Source organism: Terrapene carolina, unplaced genomic scaffold (genome assembly GCF_002925995.2).
Source record: "Terrapene carolina triunguis isolate 2854851 unplaced genomic scaffold, T_m_triunguis-2.0 Scaffold58, whole genome shotgun sequence".
NCBI classification, from domain to species: domain Eukaryota; kingdom Metazoa; phylum Chordata; order Testudines; family Emydidae; genus Terrapene; species Terrapene triunguis.
The window spans coordinates 73,689,134-73,713,663 of record NW_020664409.1 but is presented as its reverse complement, the minus strand read 5'-3'; the positions used below and the strand labels follow the sequence as shown (position 1 = coordinate 73,713,663).

The 24,530-nt window shown below is 41.0% G+C and overlaps 1 protein-coding gene across 1 annotated transcript in view; it reads right to left on the bottom strand.

Moving 5' to 3' along the window:
* Window positions 1-24,530, bottom strand: part of INTS8 (integrator complex subunit 8) — a 74,390-nt gene that overhangs the window by 10,117 nt on the left and 39,743 nt on the right. The window contains exons 13-22 of the mRNA XM_024202068.3: window positions 22,975-23,108; window positions 21,747-21,857; window positions 19,050-19,251; window positions 17,525-17,646; window positions 16,218-16,402; window positions 13,706-13,739; window positions 12,591-12,647; window positions 12,442-12,503; window positions 9,469-9,587; window positions 6,977-7,080 (exon numbers count right to left, since the gene is read on the bottom strand). Coding sequence (XP_024057836.1) covers window positions 6,977-7,080; window positions 9,469-9,587; window positions 12,442-12,503; window positions 12,591-12,647; window positions 13,706-13,739; window positions 16,218-16,402; window positions 17,525-17,646; window positions 19,050-19,251; window positions 21,747-21,857; window positions 22,975-23,108 — 1,130 coding nt within the window. The remainder of the gene's footprint in view (window positions 1-6,976; window positions 7,081-9,468; window positions 9,588-12,441; window positions 12,504-12,590; window positions 12,648-13,705; window positions 13,740-16,217; window positions 16,403-17,524; window positions 17,647-19,049; window positions 19,252-21,746; window positions 21,858-22,974; window positions 23,109-24,530) is intronic.

Below are 24,530 nucleotides of genomic sequence, written 5' to 3'. Positions count from 1 at the left end.
GTCCCTATGGGTGCTCCACTTCAGGTGACTTTCAAGTAGTATCCTCACATGGATGAGGGAACTTTGGAATTGACTCCAAGACTGAAGACAGTACTGCCGAAACAAGTGACACATTAGATCTGACGGCATGGACCAAGGCATAGTGTGTGCAGGGACTTGTCTACAGTTCCCAAGAAGAGCTTCTGACCATCAAATGGGAGGTTCTTAACCATATCCTGAACCTCTCTTGGGAATCCCAACAACTGGAACCATGATACCCTGGGTATGACAACTGCTGTGGAGATGGAGCTCACAGCAGTGTCTGTGGCATCCAAGGGCACCTAGGGAGGGGTTCTGGCTAATAACTGACAGTCTTTAACTATGGCCCAGAAATGCCCCTGTGGAAGATGTTCAGTAAAGGATGCAAACTTGTTGTAATTGGTGTAGTCATACTTGGTCATGATGGCCTGATAGTTTACAATCTGAAACTGGATGGTTGTGGACGACTAGGCCTTCCATCCAAAAGAAAGTCTAATCTTTTCTGATCCTTGTCATAAGGAGTGGACCTGGAGTAATGCTGTCTACCCTGCTCATTTACAGCATCCCCAAGCAGGGATTTAGGCAGAGGCTGGGAGAACACAAATGCTGAGTCCCTGGGGAAATCATAGTATTTTTTATCTGCCCATTTACAAGTTGGTGGCAGGAGTTTGCCACACAGTATATATGCTGGATGCAAGAACACTTCATTAACAGGTAGTGCTACCCACCTGGGTGTCACCAACTGCAAGATGTCTAGGAACTTGTGATGTGATTCTTTAACCTCCTAAAAGGGTATCTGGAGGGTGTCAGCTATCTCTCTTCGCAACGCCCCGGAAATGGAGACAATTGTCAGCTCTCAGTGGTGGTGGAGCCGTGATTGTATTGTCCGGAGATGAAATAAGGGTTTGAGGGTAGTCTCTTGGTCCACCATAGCCTCCTGTTCCTCAAGAGTCTCCTTGTGTTGGGGTTTTGGTGGAGGAGACTGTGACACCCTAGTTTCCTGATGCATTTCAGCCAGATGTCTGGCAGATTGCTGCTGACACGCCACCCAAGGATCCCGTTATGGCCATTGGGGAGGCCTATACAGGAGAGGAGGTGGTACCCAGGTCTGATCCGGCCATCCCAGATGTGAGCGAGGGTCTTTGTCAAAGTGTGGGTTCCTGTAATGATGCAGAGGGGAACCCACACTGATAAGGAGGAGACTGATTGAATGTTTCCTTCATCCTCCTCAATGTCTTCCAGTGGGGCGCCACCAGTAGAAAAGGGTGGAGAATCTTGCAGTACCAGGAAGAACTGGTAATTCAGAGACTGGGATCACATTACCAAGAGTCCTTCAGTACCCATAAGTAGTGGGAACTCCAGCTCATTTAACACTGACAAGTTCCTGGAGTACTAATGCAAAAGTTGACTTGGGCAGTAATATCGGTTTGGAGCGCATAAGTGCCAGGGCTAAAGCTGTGTGTTTCGGCCAAACCAAACAGGAAGGCACTTTGGCATAATCTGTTTCAGATTTATCAAATTTGGAAGTGGATGGTACTGGAGACCTTCCACTGCTGTGTTTCTCCAAAGTACTCTGGGATCTTTCTGCTCCACTGATAGTCAACATGGTTTTTGTAAAGGAAAATCATGCCTCACCAATCTACTAGAATTCTTTGATGGGGTCAACAAGCATATGGACAAGGGGAAATCCAGTGGATATAGCGAACTTAGATTTTCAGGAAGCCTTTGACAAGGTCCCTCACCAAAGGCTCTTAAGCAAAGTAAACTGTCATGGGATAAGAGGGAAGGTCCTCTCATGGACTGGTAACTGGTTAAAAGATAGGAAACAAAGGGTAGGATTAAATGGTCAGTTTTCATAATGGAGAGAGGTAAATAGTGGTGTCCCCCAGGGCTGTGTACTTACCAGTCCTATTCAACATATTCATAAATGATCTGCTGGAAAAAGGGGTAAACAGTGAGGTGGCAAAATTTGCAGATGATACAAAACTACTCAAGACAGGTAAGTCCCAAGCAGACTGCGAAGGGCTACAAAAGGATCTCACAAAACTGGGTGATTGGACAACAAAACGGCAGATGAATTTCAATGTTGAGAAATGCAAAGTAATGCACATTGGAAAACATAATCCCAACTATACATATAAAATGATGGGGTCTAAATTAGCAGTTACTACTCAAGAAAGAGCTTGGAGTCATTGTGGATAGTTCTCTGAAAACATCCACTCAATGTGCAGTGGAAGTCAAAAAAGCTAACAATGTTAGGAATCATTAAGAAAGGGATAGATAAAAGACAGAAAATATCATATTGCCTCTATATAAATCCATGGTACGCCCACATCTTGAATACTGCATGCAGATGTGGTCGCCCCAGCTCAAAAAAGATATACTGGAATTGGAAAAGGTTCAGAAAAGAGCAACAAAAATGATTAGGAGTATGGAACGGCTGACATATGAGTAGAGATTAATAAGACTGGGATTTTTCAGCTTGGAAAAGCGATGACAAGGGGGGACATGATAGATGTCTATAAAGTCATGACTGGTGTGGAGAAAGTAAATAAGGAAATGTTATTTACTCCTCATTACACAAGAACTAGGGGTGATCAAATGAAATTAATAGGCAGCAGGTTTAAAAACAAACAAAAGGAAGTATTTTTTCACACAACACAGTCAACCTGTGAAACTCCTTACCAGAGGACGTTGTGAAGGCCAAGACTATAACAGGATTCAAAAAAGAACTAGATAAGTTCATGGAGGATAGGTCCATCAATGGCTATTAGCTAGGATGGGCAAGTATGGTGTCCCTAGCCTCTGTTTGCCAGAAGCTGGAAATGGGCGAGAGGGGATGGATCACTTGATGATTACCTCTTCTGTTCATTCCCTCTGGAGCACCTGGCATTGGCCATTGTTGGAAGACAGGCTACTGCACTAGATGGACCTTTGGTCTGACCCAATATTGCCGTTCTTATGATACCAGAGGAAGAGTCTTTTGCCTCCATGGTACCAAGTCAAAAAGTCAAGGACTCTGACACCATAGACCTCGCAGAAGATTAGGACTTCTTGGGAGCTGGCTCCTTGTGGTGGGAGACCAAACTCCTCTTTGGAGCCTTCCCTGCACCCTCAGAGATCTTCCCCTTCTTAGGCAAGACCTTAGTTGACATCGAAGGGGCACATGATCTGTCCGAAACAGATGTATTTTGGGGATTGGGGGACGGACTCTGAAATAGATTGAAGGGCGTGCTCCATTATCAGCAGCTTCAGGTTGGTCTCCTGATTCTTCTGACCTCTAGATTTTAGAGCCAGGCAAAAGTTACACTTTTGGGCGATATGGCACTCTCCCAAGCAACAGATACATTTAGATTGGCCATCGCTAATTGGGATAGCCTCCCAACAAGAGAGGCAGCATTTGAAACCTGGCGAGTTAGGCATGCCCAACCAGGCCAAATAAGCTCCCCAGAAAAAAGTTGGGGGAGACAAAGGTGAAGAGGAAAAACTGAAACCTCTCAACTATCCATCCAATTCTATACTAACAACAACTAACAAACACTAAACAACTACAAAACATTCTGAGGCACACACAAGGTGGACAAACTAGCGCTCCGTCTCAGGCTGAGGCAGTAGAGAAGGAACTCGGGCAGTTCGCTCATACAGCACTATATACCCTTGGAGCATGGCATAAAGTTGTACAGAGTGCATGTGTGGGACAAACAGATGGTGCTAATAGAAAATCTCTTATCAAGGGCTCGAGACACATATGTACCTGAAGTGGAGCACACACGGACATTACTCAAAGAAGAAACTGTACTATTTGTTGAACTTCTACATGACTTATTGTTTTTCCCCTACACCTTTGCTGTGAAATTTACTAAAAATGTCTACGCCAAAAATCATATAGCCTTAACTAAATTAATATTTCAGTAAATCATTAAGTTTTAAATGCAATATATATTTTGATAAGCCTTTTTTTTCTCTTATGTATCCAGCCACTTAAGGTAGTTTCATTCAACTAATAAATAAAATCTTAAAATACTGTTTTTGTATATTATTTGAATTTCAGTTTCCATCCACATGCAGCTTGACAAAAATTCAGAGTAAAGAAAACAAAAACCATCCTGTAAATAAGTGTGTCATTCACCATTTTCTATCATAATTAAAAAGTAAAAATTAAGAATCTCAATAAATGTATGCTAAAGTCTAAGTGGTTAAATAAATGTGTATAGATAGTATACCCTCCTCCGGATCAGGAAAAGGTACAAAATTGAGTGTAAAGTCTGCATTTGGTGGCAAATTGACATGTTTTAATGGTTATAAAAATCAGTGAGAAAAAACTTTTCTTTAGGAAAAAAAAGTATGAATGGAACACAAGACTAAAATTAATTATTTATAGAACAATTAAGATCTATCTATCCTGATGGAAACTATAATAAATTTGCTGGGCTAAATTTAATGGAGCCCAGACTTAAATAGGCAAACACGGGGACTTTCTGTTGAGAGGCCAAGGCTCAAAGGCTATGTCTACACAGCAGTTAAGCCTAGGGTTAGTGGGACTCGGATTTTAAAGCTAGGTCAGGGATTCTCAAAATTTCATTGCACCTTTCTGATAACAAAAATTCTACATGACTCCAGGAGGGGGTCCGAAGCCTGAGCCCACCCAAGCCCCACGGCCCAGGATGAGGGGCCAAAGCAAAACCCTGAGCCCCACCGCTCCATGTGGGGGGGCCAAAACTGAAGCCTAAGGGCTTCAGCCCCAGGCAGGGGACCTGTAACCTAAGCCTCACCACCCAGGGCTGAAGCCCTCAGGCTTCGGCCCTGGGTGGTGGGGCTCGGGCTTCAGCTTTGGCCCGGGGTCCCAGCAAGTCTAAGCCAGCCCTGGTAACCCCACTAAAACAGGGTTGTGACCTACTTTGGGGTCCCAACCCACAGTTTGAGAACCACTGACCTAGATTAAGGATTTTCTGACCCATGCTTGAACTAGGGCTCTGGCGTCCACATTGCAGTGCACAGACCTGAGTCAAAGTAACCCTGTCCTAGAGAGCCTAGCGCCTCTCACCTAATGTTGACACTCTAGCCCTACAATTGTGTTGCACTGTGGGAAAACTTAACTGCACACCCTGTTTCCTAACTGAGACAGCACTATTGATGGGACTCAAGTGCCCATAAGTAGCACAAGTACATAAATTGCACAATTAGCTCCTTTGGTGGCTGGCTCAGTAGAATGTCTGTCCTTTGAGAAGGCTTTATACTGAATTACCATCTAATCTGAGAATTGGGCTTTCCACCTCTAGATGGAGTCACATTGGCAGGAAAATGCCATGTGCATCTGTTCAGAGGATAATTAGGACACAGTCTCCAGGGCAGTCAAACTATTAAAATGAAACTTTTGGAATTCTTAATTTTTAAAATGGTATGTTCAATGAAGGTGTTTCTTTGCTTTTTTATTTATTTTTGTCTATTTGTTTTGAAGTTTTATGTCAAACACAGGTTTCAGAGGAAAAACACACTCACCCACCCAGTCTGGTTGCTGCCAGCTGTGGACTGGTGAAGTGCATTCCCAGGGAATGGCTGAAGGATCCCCAGGAGGCTGTGGGGAAGTTTAGGGGCTGACTCCCATTTGCCACTCTCACAGTACATGCGTCCGGGCACGCCTGCATATGCAGCCCCAGGGAGCGGAGTGGGGACCAAGTGGCTCCCTGGCAGGGATGGGGAGTGGCTTGGGTGTTGGGGGTCATCCCTCGCATTGCCATGCTGAGCCGGGAGCTTTGTCACTCCCACTCCCTGCAAGGCAGCTGCTTAGTCTCAACTCGACTCTCTGCCCCCATATCTCCTTGTGGCTGCATGTGCAGGGGCACCAAGACAGCGTGCACAAAAAATATGGCTGCACTCTTGAGACCAGGAAGCAGATCTCTTTGCAAAAAGCATCTTCTCATCGGTCTTCACTGAATACCCCACAGGCTCTCTGATAGTGTGCTTGTAGACTGGTGTTCAGCAGACATCGGGTTACTGCTGATCTGAGCTGTTCCATTTGCAAAGGGAGGCGTGGCTTCTGTTTGTAATACAGAGTGCAGTAGACTGCACCACAGATTGTTGGAATAGACAGGACTAAACAAAGTTGCCCCAAGGAACTTTGGGATACATCCAGAGGACTTCTGGGACCAGAGTCAAGCTGGGGCTGCGTGCGCACAGGAAAGCAATAGGGCTTGGATCCTAGGTTTGAGCTCTAGGTTAAGAATCGGTGTGTGGATGCAAGGGGGGTTAGGCTTGAGCACAGACTCACATTGCTGTGTAGACATACCATAAAACATTATTCCCAAAGGAGGTCAAGTTATAGTCCTACCCTCACCACCCTGAGGCAATGTTATAAGGCACCCTTGTTCACCACAGCATTCCCCAAAGAAAGTGTGACTTTGTGCTCAAAGACAGAAACCTATGGTTATACTTAGAGTAGGTGAAGAAACTGCTCTCACTATTTATATAATCCATATCCAGTGCTCATCTTTTACAGTAAGGGGGTAGTTTAGAAATGCACAGATACATATTTAAATTGTTAACTATACAATTACAAACTTTGTAAAAGGTTGATTATTAGTTTGCTAATGTATAATTGCATAAATATTCTGAGGATTCCACTCAGGTATATATAAGTTCAACATCAGTTAGTGTGCTTTCCATTAGTAGTTTGAGCATCTAATCTCTACAAGTTACTTTAAAAATGAGTAAAAAACACACCCACCCACCTGTGCATCAGCACAGTAGAAACCTACAGACTTTATGAGTTTCAAGCAATGAAGGAAATATATTATGTCTATGTCATTTAAAATAGCTAAATATCCATACATTCACACACACTATATATTAACTTATGTGGTTAGATAAGGTCCACCCCTGATTAGCGTACAGTTGTCTCATATCTACGAATCCAGAAGAGTATTTCCACCGTGCCAAATATTTTAATAGCACAACTCACCTGGTCTGTGTATACATCAGGAGGTACCATCTTATTAAAGAAATCAGAGCATACTGCTCCTGCTTGAAGGTAATAATGAAGGGCTGCTGAATATTGATTTGTTGCTACAGTGGGGAGGAAAAAATTAGAATAACCTCAGAAATCAAAATGTAAACATTTGTAACAATTTACAGAATTATTCACACTAATATTTAATACATACATACACACACACAAAATGGTGACAAATTTTAAAGTTCACTACAGTTTAATTCTACTTGAAGAATTACTCATCACCCAGGTATAAATGCATACATGTACATGGAGGTGGCAACACTGTAACCACTATGTGATAAGACATTCTGCTACGAGGAAGTGATTAATCAGTAAAGTTCATTAACAACTATGAAGCCTAAGGTTTTAAGCAAATTTCTCTTAATTATTTTTCATATTTTAAAACGTTTTCACTCTGATGAGTTGGGGAGGGCAAGTGGGACTTTTAAAAAATAGTTTAATTTGTACCACTATGTTGGCCCGTGGGGTTGATTTATTTGCCACATTAATAATATAATAATATATGGAGATACACCTATCTCATAGAACTGGAAGGGACCCTGAAAGGTCATTGAATCCAGCTTCCTGCTTTCACTAGCAGGACCAAGTACTGATTTTGCCCCAGATCCCTAAGTGGCCCCCTCAAGGATTGAACTTACAACCCTGGGTTTAGCAGGCCAATGCTCAAACCACTAAGCTATCCCTCCCCCCCTTTTTTTTTTGCTACCTCACCCTGAATTAGTTCTCTGCCACACACAGGGGTTTCCAACGTGCACCATTTGTAATATGAGAGCACCAACATACTGTCACAGCTGGACTGAAGACTGTCAACAGGTGCTGCTATAGATTTTTATTTCAAACGTTCAAGGCCACAGCCAAGGCTTCACAGAAGGTTAGTGGTCTCAAAGGGGATTTACAGGGTCCAGGATGGAAAGAACAGAGTCAAGAGGTAGCTCAGATACAGGGGTGACAGGAATAAGCAAATGGTGCTAGAAATCAGATTGTAGATTTTGGACTCTGGCATCTTATCCATATTAGAGAATGTTGACATTCCCAGTAACTGTGCAAGCACCTGAAATGCTTGTTCATACACTGTTGTACTCCTAATATTACACAGATGTTCCTAGTACATAAGCTAAAAAAAAAAAAAAAAAATCTTGTAAACGTCTCCCTGCACTAATTCAGTTCAAACTATTGGACAGATGCGGACAGAAATGGCAAATACTGTCAATGAACTAATATATTTGATTTTCCCACTGCAGTCCCACAGTGCTCCCATCCACTGCTCTCTCAGCTTAGAACACTGGCTCCACCACAACTCGAGGCTTATCTGAATGGTTCTGTGCTGGCACTCAACTATTTTATGGCTCTAACTGGTACTACTAGTATCAGTACCACCCCCTGTTCTTAGTAGAACCAAGAGCAACTTCCTCATCTTTGGAAAAAGAATGCAGGTCACATGCTTCTATTTTGAAGTGGGGAGCTAAGGAAGCAATGCAGAGGCAGTTAACTCTGCACACAAGCCCCTCTTGGTACACTCAGATTTGCTTGAATCTCTTAACATCCACAGATTCATGGAACTGAGAGGTGCCTTGTCATTCTGAGAGACTGTTCTCTCAAAACAATTTGAATGAAACACTGCAAGTGGAAACTCTCAGAAATTTTCTAGGACCCATGTGGGCTTTTACCCACAAAAGGATGGTATCTGACCCACAAACTATACAGGGAACATTTCATTCACCTTCAAAATGCAACAGCCATTTATAACCCAACAGGTTAGGGAGCAGGATTTATCATGTCTTGCCTATCTTGACCCTTACAATGAATTTGAGGAACAATGTCTAAGCCGCTTAACTGGTTTTCCCTTACTATTTGATTTGCCAACATGGACAGGGCTGAGCTGGGTTATTAGAATCTTATTTTTAAAAACATTCCAGTTTAGGCAGGGAGTTACCACCTCTGAGCCCTACTCTAGCAATGGCCTCATAATAACTACATTTCACTATTTTTTTGGATCACTGAATACAAATATTCACCTGATTCTACAGATTGGTATATAAATTAGAGTATTACCGTCTTAAATTTTTCCTTTAGCACTGAAGATTTGAAGTCACAATTACTTATTTCAGCTTTTAAAATAATGAAAAAGAACCCAAAGCCCCCATCCTGCAGGGTGATTCACATGACCACATCGAATCTCACTGACTTTAACATTGCATGCACTTTGAGATCTGCCCTTGCCAATCCATTTACATATTTGAGTCCAAAAACACTTCCATTTTTAAAAGCTCTATGCTGTTTAAGCTTTTACTGATAAATGATTAGTATCAGATATAACATAGCTTTTGCTCTTATGCAAAAGATACATGAGGGTAAGTAACTCTTAAGACAGAGCACAGTGCACGCAAGCGCGCACACACACACACACACACACACACACGTACGTTGGTTTCACTTACCAAAATAAATATCTGCCTGAATAATTAACCAGAAGTGGTTGTTTGAGTTTATAGTCAGTGCATAACTGACCAGCTCTTTTACGGTAACAGCTACAGCTTCAAAATCCACTGACTGAAGGCTAAAGAAAGAGGCAGTTTTGTAATATCAATCACTATACTGAAACAAAACAAGTTGATTTCAGATCTACTTTAAGAATGAAGTCATTTTGCTAAAAAAAATTAAACACCTTCTCCCAATAAGATTTACCACCATTAAGATTATTGTTACCCTATTTTATCTCCTATATTGAGACCTTTCAAATATATCAATCACAGTGATAACAAAGTTTAGAATAGTATCAATGATTACGACACCATTAGACCTTGGGAAAGAGTGGTACCCTTAAAGTAAACTGTAAGCAATGGGGTCTCACTTTCAAGAACAGAGAAAAGTTACACTTCAAACCCATGTTGGTCCAGATTCACTGCAGGATTTGCATAACACAACAACCCAAACAGCAACCTCCAGTGGTAGAAAGCATGCAGACATGCAATACTGATTGGGAAGTGAGTGATACCAGGGATTTAGCATGTTAGTAGTTTCTCCACATTTAAAAAAAAAGTTTTCCACTTTACAGCTGTATTTTGGAAACATTGGAAAAAACATCTTCTGATTTGGCCATCCAACAGCACAGCAATATTCAGGTTTCAGAGTAGCAGCCGTGTTAGTCTGTATCCGCAAAAATAACAGGAGTACTTGTGGCACCTTAGAGACTAACAAATTTATTAGAGCATAAGCTTTCGTGGGCTACAACCCACTTCTTCGGATGCAATGTTAGTCTCTAAGGTGCCACAAGTACTCCTGTTATTATTACAGCAATATTCATTAACTTGTTAGAAAAACAAGTTATGACCTGTGCAGTTATAAATATGGTAATTCGGGTGGGGGCCAAATTGCATCATTTTCTTATCATACCCTGTTTCCCCAAAAATAAGACAGTGTCTTATATTAATTTTTGCTCCCAAAGATGCGCTAGGTCTTATTTTCAGGGGAGGTCTTATTTTTCCTGGAGCTTCGGGGCCTTATATTCCGGGGTGGCCTTATTATCGGGGATGCCTTATATTACAGCGAGAGGCAAAACTGGAAGTAGGTCTTATTTTCGGGGGATGTCTTACTTTCGGGAAAAGACGGTATATATATCCTTGGTGCACACTTGGGTGAGGGTTAGTCTCCTAGTCAAAAGGTGTTCATTTAAAGCAGAGGTCCCCAAGCTGTGGGGCATGCCCCCTAGAGGAGTGTGGTGGAACATTCTGGGGTGTGGGACTGGGACCCAGGCCAGCCCCCATGGGAGGTGGGGAGGGAGAGCCACCAAGCTCCACCCCAGCTCACGGCCCTACACCCGCCCCCAGCTATGGCCCCAGTCTTGGCTCCATTACCCTTGTCCGTGTCCCCCCATCCCAAAGCCGCAGCCCCACTCCCGGCCCCGAGATGGAGGAGGGCGTGGATGGGGGTAAAGGGCGAGTGCAAGGTAAAAATTTTAGGTACCACTGATTTAAAGACTCATCTCTGAAATTACTCAGTTCTCCCCTCAGGACTTTTCAGCTGTCTCAGCACCTTTGTCAGTTATCTCCTAAAAATAATTTACCCCTTTAGAGAAGAATCTGCTTTAAAATTTCCCAAGTGAACAAACCTACCTGTACTATCTGGAGACATACCTTATATCACTGCACCACACCCACCCATGTGACACTTTTCACCTGCCAGTGCAGAACAGTCCCAAGCAAAATTCAGCTTCCACGAAAAAAGTGGGAAAAGGAAACTACTACCTGTGGTAATGCCTGATTTGCTACAGGTTTAGGAATGAGCCTAGATGGCAGTAATACTGGGAGCATTAGTGCAGTGGCACCAGTGGCAGTAATACTGTAAGCACTAGTGCAGACCAGCTACAGGAGTTTTAATCATTGTATAGCCATTGTGTGCTTAGTCATTGTTAATACTGTAAGCTCTTTTGGGGCAGGGACTGTTGTGCACACCCAGCACAATAGGAGCCCTGATCCCTAACTGGGGCCTTTTAGGAGCTACTAGAATACAAATAATAATAAATACCTAACCTGGCTCAGAGCAGATCTACATAATATGGTGATTGACAGTGATGTGTATACTCAAGTGCTCCCACTGATGGAGCTACACTGGGAAATTGTAATGGGGGAGTGAGGGGGTGGGGGAGGGAAGGGAAATGAGCTAGCCTTTTTTCCTCTTCCAAGAAGAGGTGTGTTTTTAACCACAGGATTTGGGGTGGGGACGTGCTGTTAGTTATTTTTGCTGTAAAAACACACACACCTTTTTGGTAGTGCAGATATAGCCCTAGTGTAGATAAGGTGTCTGAGGTAATAAAACAAAGCTTAAATGCATCAAACTCCATGCTTGTTTTCAAGAGATAACATTATATACATAAGCACACACACCCTTTGCCACTGTTAACATTTTGGAAAAATTAACACTTCATAACACTAACTTCTAGAGCTACTAAACAAAAAGTATAAATAAGGTAACTAATGAAAAACTACATTTGTACTTGCTCCTCTATCAGGGGCATACATATCTGTGAGCAACGATCCATTGTAAGGCTACATCAGAATCCTGCTTGAATGAATACAACTATGCCTTCTAATAGAAAACCAGTTAACATAATACAGGCCTGTCACATCTTATGCACATTTAACATGCGCGATTTCAGCTTTACGCGGTCGGCAAAAACAAAACAAAAACAAAAAAAAAAGAGAAAAATAACAATTTTAATACTGTACCTGTAGTGCGGGCGATTCCGCCCGCCATTACACTCAATGTAATTTTGACTATATGCGATTTTCGCTTTACGCGCTGACTGCGGAATGTAACCCCAGCGTAAGATGTGACAGACCTGTAGCTGGAACTAGATACACTATACACATGAATAATTAGAAAACAATATTTTATATTAGTAGTTATCTTACTTGGGAATAGTTGATGGCCAAATAGAAATATGCTCTGCTGCAATATCATTCACAATGTCTTCCTAAGAGGAGAAAGACATTAAAATAGGAGTTACAGAAGCAAATATGCAATTCAAAAAAAGGAAGGATAATGACGACACTGTACTGACCCGAACATTATGAAGCTTAACAAACAGGGATAATATTGTAGTCAAAACCAGTGGTTCCTATGATGGAAGAAGAAGAGAAAAAAACAAGATTACACAATAGCCTATTTTCTCTCTCCTCAACATCAGGGACAGCCAACACATATCAGTGTTATTTCTTCCAGGGCAGGTGTATCCTTTAAGGGGTTTACAAGGACTTTTGCAACAAAGAAAACGGACTCATTAAGTCTTTATACAACTATTTTTACCCCTGGAGATTAATCTAGGATAAGGAATAATGTGAATTTAAATCAGATTAACTATTAGCTCCATGTGTGGATGCTCTTATTCCAGAATAAGAGTGCTTTATTCTCAATTAGCTTAATCCATTTCCAAAATGAATTAAACTAATTCAGAAGAAGAGCATCCAGCACACTGAGCTAATCAGGAATAGCTCCCTGTGTAGACAAGCCCTAAAAGACAGTCCCTTAATAAACTACTCAGGAAGATGTTAAATAAATGGTACTTATTTTAGACCACTGTGCATATTTATTCCCCACTGGCTCTAAAGTGCAATGTGTACTATAATGCTCCACAAATTAAAAAAAAAAGCATTACTTTTTGACTTGTGCATGTGTTTCTTGTGATCCAAACAGTAGCTGTCTGTCTTCCCCTATGGAAGTGTTTAGAATGGGGGAGGGGGGGGGTGCATAAAATACAGTCCACATTAGACTTTAAGGTAATAGGGAAGGAGTCAGTTTGAACGGAAAAGACAGACAATTTCATCTGAATTCCTAATTGTACACAACAAAGTCAGCTATGTCATCTTTAGGTAAATGTTGGTTTTATGGTTATTGTCTATTTATTAAAGTTTATCTACCTCATTCTATGATCGTTAGTTTAATAAGATCTCTGCTATCAGAAGCGAGTGGAATTTTAAGCAAGCTATTCAACAAACCATTGTTTGTATGGCTAGACAGACAAAATTCCCAATTACATCATCTGCCATACAAAAATAATATTTACATAATACTCAACATTTTCTGAAGTAATAGGCAACACGATCCATGAAATATTATACGAAAGGATAGTGTCAATAACAAAGCAATACATGTTAAAGTCTGCAACATAAAACTTACCCGTAACTTTTTGATAAAAGAGAGTAATTCATTCCTAAATAAGAGATACGTGTTACATGTGTAAGGTATCAAACAAAATTCAAAGTGCATAGAAACATTTGTCCATCAGAAATAATACAGTGGTGGTCAACCAAAACAGACTGTTGACCTATTGGAATATTCTTAATTTCAGTTTTGCATATACATAGGGAGCATTAAAGAGGAATGCTTGTCATCGTTCTTCATTTATTCCATTACTGATGTTGGACTATTCCATTTTAAGTGTTACACGAAGAACAATATTTTTAAAATTAATTTGTCCTTTGCTTTTATTTTAGCATAGTCCATTGCTTAATATAATGGGAGCACGAGGAAGCCTTAGGGACTCTTTACTCTAGAGGTGAAATAGTGCACAGCAAGCTGGAGTGTAAATCTATAGCACATAGTGTACCACACACTAACTTCCTATGTGGACCCCGCTGCTGCGCATTAAAGCTCCCTAGTGTATACAGATCAAGTTGGCAAGAGCAAACAGGACAAATGCAGGACGGCAGGACAGAGCTTTAAAAAAAAAAAAAAAAAAAGGACTGTCCCAGCCAAAACTGGACACATGGTCACCCTCGCCATAGAATTTCCCATAAATAATTCCTAGAGCACATCTTTTAGAAAAACATCCAATCTTGATTTAAAAATTGTGAGTGATGAAGAATCCACAACTCTTGGTAAATTGTTTTAAAGGTTAATCTTTAAAGGTTAATCATTGCTATACATTTACATCTTATTTCCAGTCTGAATTTGTCAGCTTCAACTTCCAGCCATTGGATCATGTTATACCTTTGTCAGCTAGACTGAAGAATCCACTATTAAGTATCTGTTGCCCATGTAGGTACTTCCGACTGTAATCAAGTCACCCATTAACCTTCCCTCTGTTAAGCTAAATAGACTGAGTGCCTTAAGTCTATCATTATAATCATTCTAATGGCTCCTCTGAACTCTCTCCAATTTTTCAACTTTTCAGTTTTTCATATAGGGCACATGTGCCTAATGTGACCCTTTCCTAAATACTTTAAGAAGCTGCAGTGGGGATTGCTAACGGACATGGACTTATTACTGAATGGTAATAAGCTGGGGATTTATTGAAAGCTGGGGTCTTTGGGGACCAAGCTGAAGCTCAAGGGGAAAGAAAAAAAAAGTATAAAGGAAGTTTAAAATGAGTATCACTACAAACTACTTAATTTAATTAAGCTAAAGAATTTTGCTCAAGAAATTATTTCTTTAGAGGGGATCTAAAGAGAAAGGGAAGAAGTAAGAAGAGCTCACGTGTGACAACTACTGACCAAGGGGAATGAGAAGGAACTGAGGGTCAGGGCAGCTTTGCCTGTTATACCATCGACTAGCAGCACGAGTGTGCAGAAAGCTCATGCGCTGCCCTGATGAATACCGCTATGCGAAAAAGTTCTCCAGCTCCAGTGTACTGGTGTGCAGACACCTGAAGTGGAATGGACATATACAATCACGTGAAGAAAACTTTTAATGCACAGCAGTAGGGGCCACAAACAGTTACTGTGTGAACTACTCAACTTTTTCATAATTCTACAGGCTGGGATCAAAGCAGTGAGCCAAAGATTAATATGCAAAGATACACTGTAGCTGTTTTTACTGTATATGCAGTTGCCAATACTACTGCTGGACATGGAAATTTCAAACAAGAGATGGAGCCTTTACCATCAAATTCTAAACAGTTTTCATATCAAGACAAGGCTATCACCTTTTATTGTTTGAACTGGAGGAGTCGTAACAGGTTCAATATCTCAGTGTACACCTAGGCCTTGGCTCCCTTTTGCTTCAGAAAATATGTAAGCACAAGAACATAAAAAGCAAGCCTGTATACCCTCTCCTCCAGCCAATCACATAATACTGAAAGACAAAGCAGCCTGGTTTTAGATACATATTAACCAGATCACCACAAGGATGGCTAAAGTATGTCTCAAAGTTTTACTCTTAAACAAAGCCCTGCGAAAGATTTAGTACAGAGCGCTGGCCTGTGAAGACCAGAAATCCAGCATGTAACACATCACTGTAATCTGGGCAGAGGCCTGGAGACAACATTGGCTACAGACAAGCTACAAATGGCTCTCAGTTGGACACAGTGTGGATGCCTCTGGGTTAATCAAATAAAATTAGCAGAGGCTTAGATATTAAAGGTCAAATCTTGGGCCCACTGAAGTCAATAGGAATTTTTTTCATTGACTTCAGTGGAGTCAGGATTTCACCTTAAGTATTCAAAGGCCTTGTCCACTTTTGGGAATAGCCTTGATTTAACAATCAGTGTCACTATATCAATGCCGACCGCTAAGAGTAGGCAAGAGCAGGTGGGATTTGCACTGAATGCTCTTTGGTAAAAACGCCCAGCCTGTTGTAGCTATGTCAGTTGCTGGCCACTGATTGCGGAAACAGGGCAATTCCTGAATGAAGACAAGGCCAAATTTAGAATTCAAAGATTGATTTTATTAAATAATTCGTGGACACATACCTGTACATAATGCCTAATGTAGACTCTCTATGTTTTATTAAACTCACTCTGCCATCATTCCCTCGCTTGTGCTGGTTGGATACACTGCAGATCTGCACAACAACTTCCCAAAGGTCTTTAGCTGTCCGTCTACTTTCTTTGGGGCCTGGAAGTTCTTTGCATGTAGCAGCCAAAAGCTGCCCCAACTAAGCAAAACAAAACAGCAAAAATACAGTGGCTAGAGCTTCTTTGCATATTTACAAGGGATAAAAGGGATTATTGGTCTAAATAGGCTATTTCATACCACAGTAGCAGGGATGACTACTCTTTGTGACACAGGTCATCTAACCAGGAGCTTGAGGCCTGCAACTAATTTTCATAAAAGGGAGCAAACTGCAGACATCTTTATTTTTAATAGAAAGATGCAGCCTAGGGAAACCACAACAGATCCAAGAAAACAATGCTCCATTCTTGATCCAATTAGAATTCAGGTCACACTGCAAAACTAAGGGCTGCATTTATCTATACATTCTAGCAAGCAAAATACGAATATAAAAAAGGTTAAAAATATCAACAGTAACTGCAAAGCAGGCTGAGTGGATCAGAAGAATTTTCACCACTAAAAACAATGTTTGCGTATTTTGCTTTAAGGTAACAATCTGATACATAATCATAATATTGCTACAAAAAACAAATATTTTTGAAAAGCAGAACTCCAAAATGATAGGTGTTTGAATGCCACGGTAATATTTAACATACAGTCAGTAATGAGTTGGAAACTGCAAACCACTGAAGTTCATTAGGAAAATGAAGAGCTCTATGAACACAATACACATACAGCCCAATCTTTAATCCTTTTCACACCTAAACCTCCTACTGAAATAATTCATGTCCCAAATATAATTGAGGCAGGGGACCCATTCACCGCATTGTTTCAATATTCGGTATAGGTAGGTTAACTCATTACTGTTTATGTCCCTCCAGTGCTAGATACTGATGAAACCAGATTGCTGCCAGGTCAGTGGAAAAAGGTGGTGTAAGCCCCATCTCCTGTCTCAGTTACTCTTGTAGCACAGATGGAATCCAGAGACAAATCAACCTTATTTCTAGATATTACTGAATTTCAACCAACAGTGCTTAGTTTTGCTACACAGTACTTGGTTCGTTGGAAGACCTCTTCCCACTCATTACTGCAGTTAGAATTAAACTTGACAGAAACAATGAAGAATGACACATGCCTTCAGAAGTACTAGAACCTTGGGGGGAGGAGGGGGAAGAAAAGAGGCGCAGTATGGCATCTTGCCCCTTTCAGTCTGAACATCCATTACCTTCACATAAGGATTAGTCTGAACCAGAAGTAAAGGAACTTGCATAGTTAAGTATTCATTCTCCCGCCAGTTTAACATGAAGGCAACACATTCCTCTGCTACAACTTGTCGAAGAGGAATATCTAGAAGAGATTTATAAAAAAAATGTTCAGTTCATCAACTAATATTAGGTCATCAATTTTTCCCCCCATGAAACACTATCATTTATAAACATGACAAACAGCTGGGAAGATCTAGAAATAATTTCAGTTAAGACCAGGAGTTGTGTGGCTAGGCCTACACTGTACCAAACATATATTCCCACAATCAAAACATTTCAGCTTCTTATATTTTATAGTAGCAAACATGGTAGATGGATACAGAGGGGGCCTAATTTCTGGAGGAGATGAGTATCAGCAGCTTCCATTAACTTAATCTCGTAGCTGTTCCATGCTTATGAAAAGCAGGACATAGCCTTTAGAAGATTGTAAACAGAAGTTGCAGTATCCTGCTTCCAAAATGGTATTTGTTAAAATACCAATGAACAATCATATATATGAGAGAGAGAGAGAGAGAGAGAGAGAGAGAATGAATATGACTCTCCAGCCTGGTCATTAGGGCACTCTCTTGGAACTTGATTCTCCCTCATCCAAACCCCTGATCCAGTGTTTAATTATTTACATGAAGCAGAACATCTTCAACAGGAGGGACTGAGAGATCCACCCCAGAATCCCCCTATAGCCAGTGGTTATAGCACTCAGCTGGGAGGGAAGAGACCTGGATTCAAACTCCTGCTTCAGAGTAGAGATTCAAATGTCAGTCTCCCACATTGCAGCTGTGTCCTAATCACTGGGCTATTGGGTATATAGAGGACCACCATCTCCTCCATCAAGCGAGCCCTTCACTTCCTTTGCTTTTATTTCAAATAATAATAATAATAATAAGATTTAAAAGTCTGGAAACAAAAATTTATTCAATCCAAAACAATGTGGTTTTTTTGACTTGCCAAAAATTCCAAATGATTTCAGCGAGATAAGATGGGTGAGGAATATCTTTTATTGGACCAACTTCTGTTGGTGAGAGAGACAAGCTTTTGAGCTTACTCAGGTCACCTGATAAAGAGCTATGTAAGCTCAAAAGCTTGTCTCTCTCACCAACTACTACCTCACCCACCTTGTCTCTCTGATATCCTGGGACCAAAATGGCTACAACAAACACAGCATGCAAAAAAATATCAGTTTCAGTTTGGGTCAAACCAATTTTTTCCCCTAAGTTGCCAGAGAACAAAAACCAGTTATTTGCCCAGCTCTATTTAAAAGAAATTGGCAAAGTGCAGTCCATGGACAGCTAGCTCACTTCAAGATGCTAAAACTCACTAAGACAACTAAAAATATATTTAATATTTTACTACTTTTTATTATTGTTCCTGGTTATAACCTAAGTACTGAAGGTCACAGAACCCTGAATTTTCTCGCTTTTGCAAATCTGTTACCACCTTTGCATTTTACTGTATCTTTCCTAAGAGATCAGTCAGCTACATTCTTACCAGGTACCCTCATTTCCAAATATCCTCGGACTCTGCTGATCAAATCAGAAGCAGGACGTTCTCCAGAAACCCCTGCTCCTGCTTCATGAGTGTAAATATCTAAGAGCAGCATCTCATTCAGCATGACCTGGCGCAGCTTTGGAGAAAACTCTGTCACAAGCTCCAGGCAAGCAGCAAAAAGCTGCTTTGCATGGACAAAATCCTGTAATAAAGCACAGCATGTGTGAAAGTGACACCACTACTTTGGTTGAATTACAATAATAAGAAAAGTTGGAATATTGTTTTAACCCATTCTGGATTACTTCAAGCCTTGGCATCTATGTAATGGGAGTTGTGGGTTCTTGCTACCTTTCGGGATCAAGCCCTAATCTTTGAATAAAGTAAGTAAATTTCAGATTGAGCCAACATACCACAGTAAATGTTATCAAATCCTGAAAGACGCAGGAGTTCTATAATCCCAAATTCTTCAAACAAAATAAAAAGTTTCAGAAGAAAAACATACTATAAAAGGAAAAGTCACAAGACTCAACTGGAGTTTTCGAGTTATAAAATGGTTATAGTTTCATCCTATGTATAGTTCATTAACCAGGAACTGTGAGGCAAAGAAACAGGGTTTCACATGCTGAATATTCATTCAAAAGTGTTAGCTAGTTGCAAGAAGTTTTTTCCAAATTTAGATAAGTTAGTGTATTAATCATTAATGTGTCCTAAGCAAAAACTCCACCTTAATGAATTTAGCTCCACAACACTTCAGCGAGTTCAGTATTATACCCATTTTATTGGTGGGGAACTAAGGCACAGAGATGTTAAGTGACAAACCCAGTCTATAGGACAGGGGTGGGCAAACTTTTTGGGTATGGAAATTGCATGGCAGGCCATGAATGCTCACGAAATTAACAATTCAGAGATATTCAAATAAACTTAATTAAATAAAGATAATTTTTAGTGGAAATAAACATAAAACCTTACTTACTATTATAAATATACCATTCTAACAACGTATTACAATAATTAAACCAAACTTACCCCCTTTCCATGCCCTCTTTGATTAATGTGAACAATGCAGCCGTCACTCCCTGGCCAACTACTCTTTATTTTATCCACAACAATGGAAAATTAACACTACTAAAACATCAGAGTCACCTAAGCCAACAAGTAGCAGGCACGTGTGCTTGCAAGCTCCAGGCTGCTGGCATGTGAGGCGCGTTTGGGTTGTGCAGCCGCAGAAACATGCGTGCCCTCATGAACACATGGGAGCACTGGGCAGGCAGAGTGGGGCAAGCCACCGACCTCGCCGGGAGGGTGGAGCGGGGCAAGCCGCCAACCCCACTCCCAGGGACTGGATTAAAAGTCTGAGGGGCCGGACACAGCCCACGGGCTGTAGTTTGCGCACCCTGCTATAGGAAGTTTGTTGCAGAGTTGTAAATAGATTAAATGGCAAAAAAACCCCAACCTTTATTAACACAGAATCAGGGTTGCCCAGTGATAGCTACGTCCTTCCAGAATACTGAATTTAGAAAAACTCAAGCTTCTGAAAACCTGGAAATATCAGATCCTGGCGCGCATGTGTCGGCAGGGACCCCCAGGTCCCAGCTCACATGGGGGGGTAGAGAGAAGGGTCAGACCCCTGAGATAAACAATCCTCATTCCCATCTACTCTCCCACTCCAATCACCCTCCCCCTCCCACTCTGCGTTTGCTTCCTCTGTAGGTTTAAGAAAATAGTTTCAGCACCTTCTGAATATTCTGTTGTAGTCAGATTACATTTCCCCAGGCCCTCCCACTCCCCACCCCCTTTGACAGAGGCAGTTTGGAGCAATTGTGTGCTATTTTTAGTTCAGATTTCTGCCCTGGTTTGGATCTGAACTCAGAGCCTAGTGTGGTGCTCAGACTTGATGACTGTAGCATACCCTCGGAGCAATCCAGACACTGTGATGTGTAAGTAGTTTTCTAAATAGATAGCTTCTCTCTGCACACTTGCTCAGTGTAATGCCTTAGACATGTGAACTTTAGCGTGTGTAACTGGAGAAGCAAACTTTTTCAAACATTTTAATCTGATTTCCCCCAAAGGGTTGACAGGTAACATGCACTGTCAGGGTAACCCTTGGGCTTTCGATGATCTGAGTCCAGCTCTAATCTCTATCTGTGAGCAAAAAACATTGCCAAGATGTGTCAACTTTAAGAAAAGCTGTTTTTTCTCTAGGGACTGTATCTTGGGAACAAACTCCTTGGTCAAGAGGCCCCAAATCTGGATCAGTAACAATAGCCAGTGCCCCCCACGAGGCACACCACATTTTAAGGCAATATGTTTACTCATATGGATTTTAGAGCACTTAGAACAGTCAAGTTTTAAACACAAAGCTGGTCTTAACCTTAACAGCCCTGCTATAATCCTAGATCTCCTGACTCTCAGGTCCTGTACTTCAAACCCTACTCTATGCTTTCACTTGCATGTTACAAAAGAATACACCTCATTTAGTTCATGTTCTTATTAAACCAAGAATACATCTGCTTTTATCAGTATGTACTAGGCTATTCCTACTGCACAGCAGGTTTTTCATAAGCAACTAAAGAATGGCAGAACATAGTCAAGTCTTATTGAAAAACAGGATAGTTTTATGGGAAAATTATCTGTATTATTAAACATCAAGACTATGAACTCTTTATTTATAACAATATTTATATATAGTTTGCTCACCTTAATTGCACTGCAGTGTAACCCCTTTGCCATCAGGATGTAGACCAAATCTCTAGTCAAGTTGTCTTTAATTCCTAGGATAACACTGCCATAAACATTTGGTACTTCCCACTAAGAGATAAATATATAAAATATTTGAACGGGAACAGATTTTTTGAACTGTTAAACCACTGTAAAAACATTAGTGACCAGATTTAGTGAAATACTCAAAGAAAAGAGCAGTTTCTCACATGTTGTTTCCAACTCTTCAACATATACATTTAAAATTCTTATTAACTGGATGTGAATACTATAGTTAAAAACTCTTCAAATGTAAGTTTACAGAGGGTTCATATGCAAATAAAAACACACTAGTTGCTCCACATGACAAGGTACATAAATCCCTTGGTATCCTATTTTGTTGATGCTTTGAATATTTAATAGTCGAAAAGAAAAAAGTCTTTACTCAACTTAAAATGCAAGACAGCTTTTTTGCCAATTACTAGTAAATTACAGTAATTTAAGTCAAAAGAGCAGAATGGTAGCATTTTTTTAGGTATGGATTTTAAAATAAAAAGAGAGTCTTAAGAGACCCAGAGACTGTATTATAGACAGTTACATATTTAAAAACAATTTCTATCTAACTCAAGGAAGCAGCGTAATAAGCATACTAGAGAAAACTGTGCAATAATACTTTACACTTCTATAACTTTTAACAGAAAATATAGAATTCTTAGCTATATCATCATCATCCCCATTATACAGACAGGGAAAGAAACAGAAGTTAGCAAGTTACTTAAGGTGTCACAGAAGGTCAGAATAGAAGAAAAAAAATCAGAATCCAGGAGTCACCACAGTCAATCACATTCCCACAAGGAAAGGAGTTTACTGTATGCAACTACAGTAGAACCTCAGAGTTACAACCACCTCAGGAATGGAGGTTGTTCGTAACTCTGAACAAAATGTAATGGTTGTTCTTTCAAAAGTCTACAACTGAATATTGACTTTATACAGTTTTGAAACTTTACTATGCAGAAGAAAAATGCTGCGTTCCCTTTATTTTATTTTTTAGTAGTTTATGTTTAACACAGTACTGTACTGGCTGCCCCTCCAATCTCTGCTGCTGCCTGATTGTGTACTTCTGGTTCCAAATGGAGATGTGTGGTTGACTGGTCAGTTTGTAACTCAGGTGTTCGTAACTTTGAGGTTCTACTGCACATACTCAGCTATACTATGAGAAATAATTTACCTTGCTAGAAATTGTCCAGAATTGGCGTTCTGAGGTCATGCCATGCAACTCAATTAAAATCTGGCGAATTCTCCAGGGATCCACTGATAATATAAGCTGATGTTCCAGCTGGCCAATATTGACACTTGCTGATGCTAGAACAGAAGATTGCTAGGTTTGTAGATTTTTTATTTATTTATTTATAAGATATACCCATCACATAGTATTTTTGTGAACAAGTAAGATTTAAAAACTAACTAGAGGGTCACACACTTGGTTGCTTATGTAGACCAAGTACACTGCACACAACAGGAGCTTCTTGCACTCCTCCATTCCCCCCAACAAGCTCCCTGAATGTCAACCTTCCACCTCCCTGTATTTCTGGCATTTCCTGCAACCCAACCTACCCATGCCAGGGACTCTGTGTTCCGCATTCACCCTTCCCTCCATAACATGGGCTGTTCGCACCTTCCAGCATACCTCCAATCCCATTTCCCCCCACTTTCGGTCTGAGAGATAAGTCATTATGTGTGTCAGCATTTTTAAATGGTATTGGGAATATGGGTAGAGCCTAGAATGGGTATTGTCATGCTGGAAAATGTTAATGGTTGCCCTCAACTAGTTCTTGATCAACAGACAACTACAGAGGTGGCTGAAACTGCTGGATCTGCAAACCAGATGGCAGGGGCACTGTGTCCTCCCTTTTCCCTTCTCTGCTTTCTAATTTGCACCCCCCCCCCCTCCAAAAAATGAATAGGGTGCTGCCCAGAACATTCCCCAAAACTTTGGAATTGACTGAATGTAGCATTCAAAAGTTAGTGTGTGACTAAGAAATGCCATCAAGTTGAGTGCAAGACCTTGCTTTGCTCAGCCAAAAATCCACTTACCAATGGCAACATAATTCACATCTACTAAACTAACTATAAGTAAGGCTACGATTTTGTCACAGGGGTCACGGAATCCACAACTTCCAAAGACCTCAGTGACTTCAGCCCACGGCTTGGAGCTGCACTGTCTTGCCGCCTCCCATAGGAGCCAGGAGCTGCAGGGTACCTGCGATGGTAGGACCCCCACAGCCTCCAGCCACTGCGGTTGGCAGGGGACCCCGCAGCTCTGAGCCAGAAGTGGAGGGGGACCCCAGCGCTCCCAGCTGGCCCCGTGCTGCCCAGCGGCTTCCCTTTTGTCATGGATACTTTTAGTAAAAAACGTCAGGGACAGGTCACGGGTGATAAAGCGGAAGCCCGTGACCTGTCCCTGACTTTTTTACTAAAAATATCCATGGCAAAATCTTAGCCTTAAGTATAAGCATACCCTTTAAAAATAAACTGTGAAGAAGAGTAGGCCCTGCTGCAGAAAAAGGAACTAGTTCAGCAAGATAAGTCAGAGTTCCATATACAGAAGTCAGATTCAGCTCAAAACAATTTTCACAAATCTGTGGTCCTCCTGGGTTCTAAAATCTACAATTAACAATTCTAGAGCAGAATATTGGGAATTAAGAAAGGGATAGATAATAAGCCAGAAAATATCATATTGCCTCTATATAAATCCATTATGGTATGCTCACATATTGAATACTG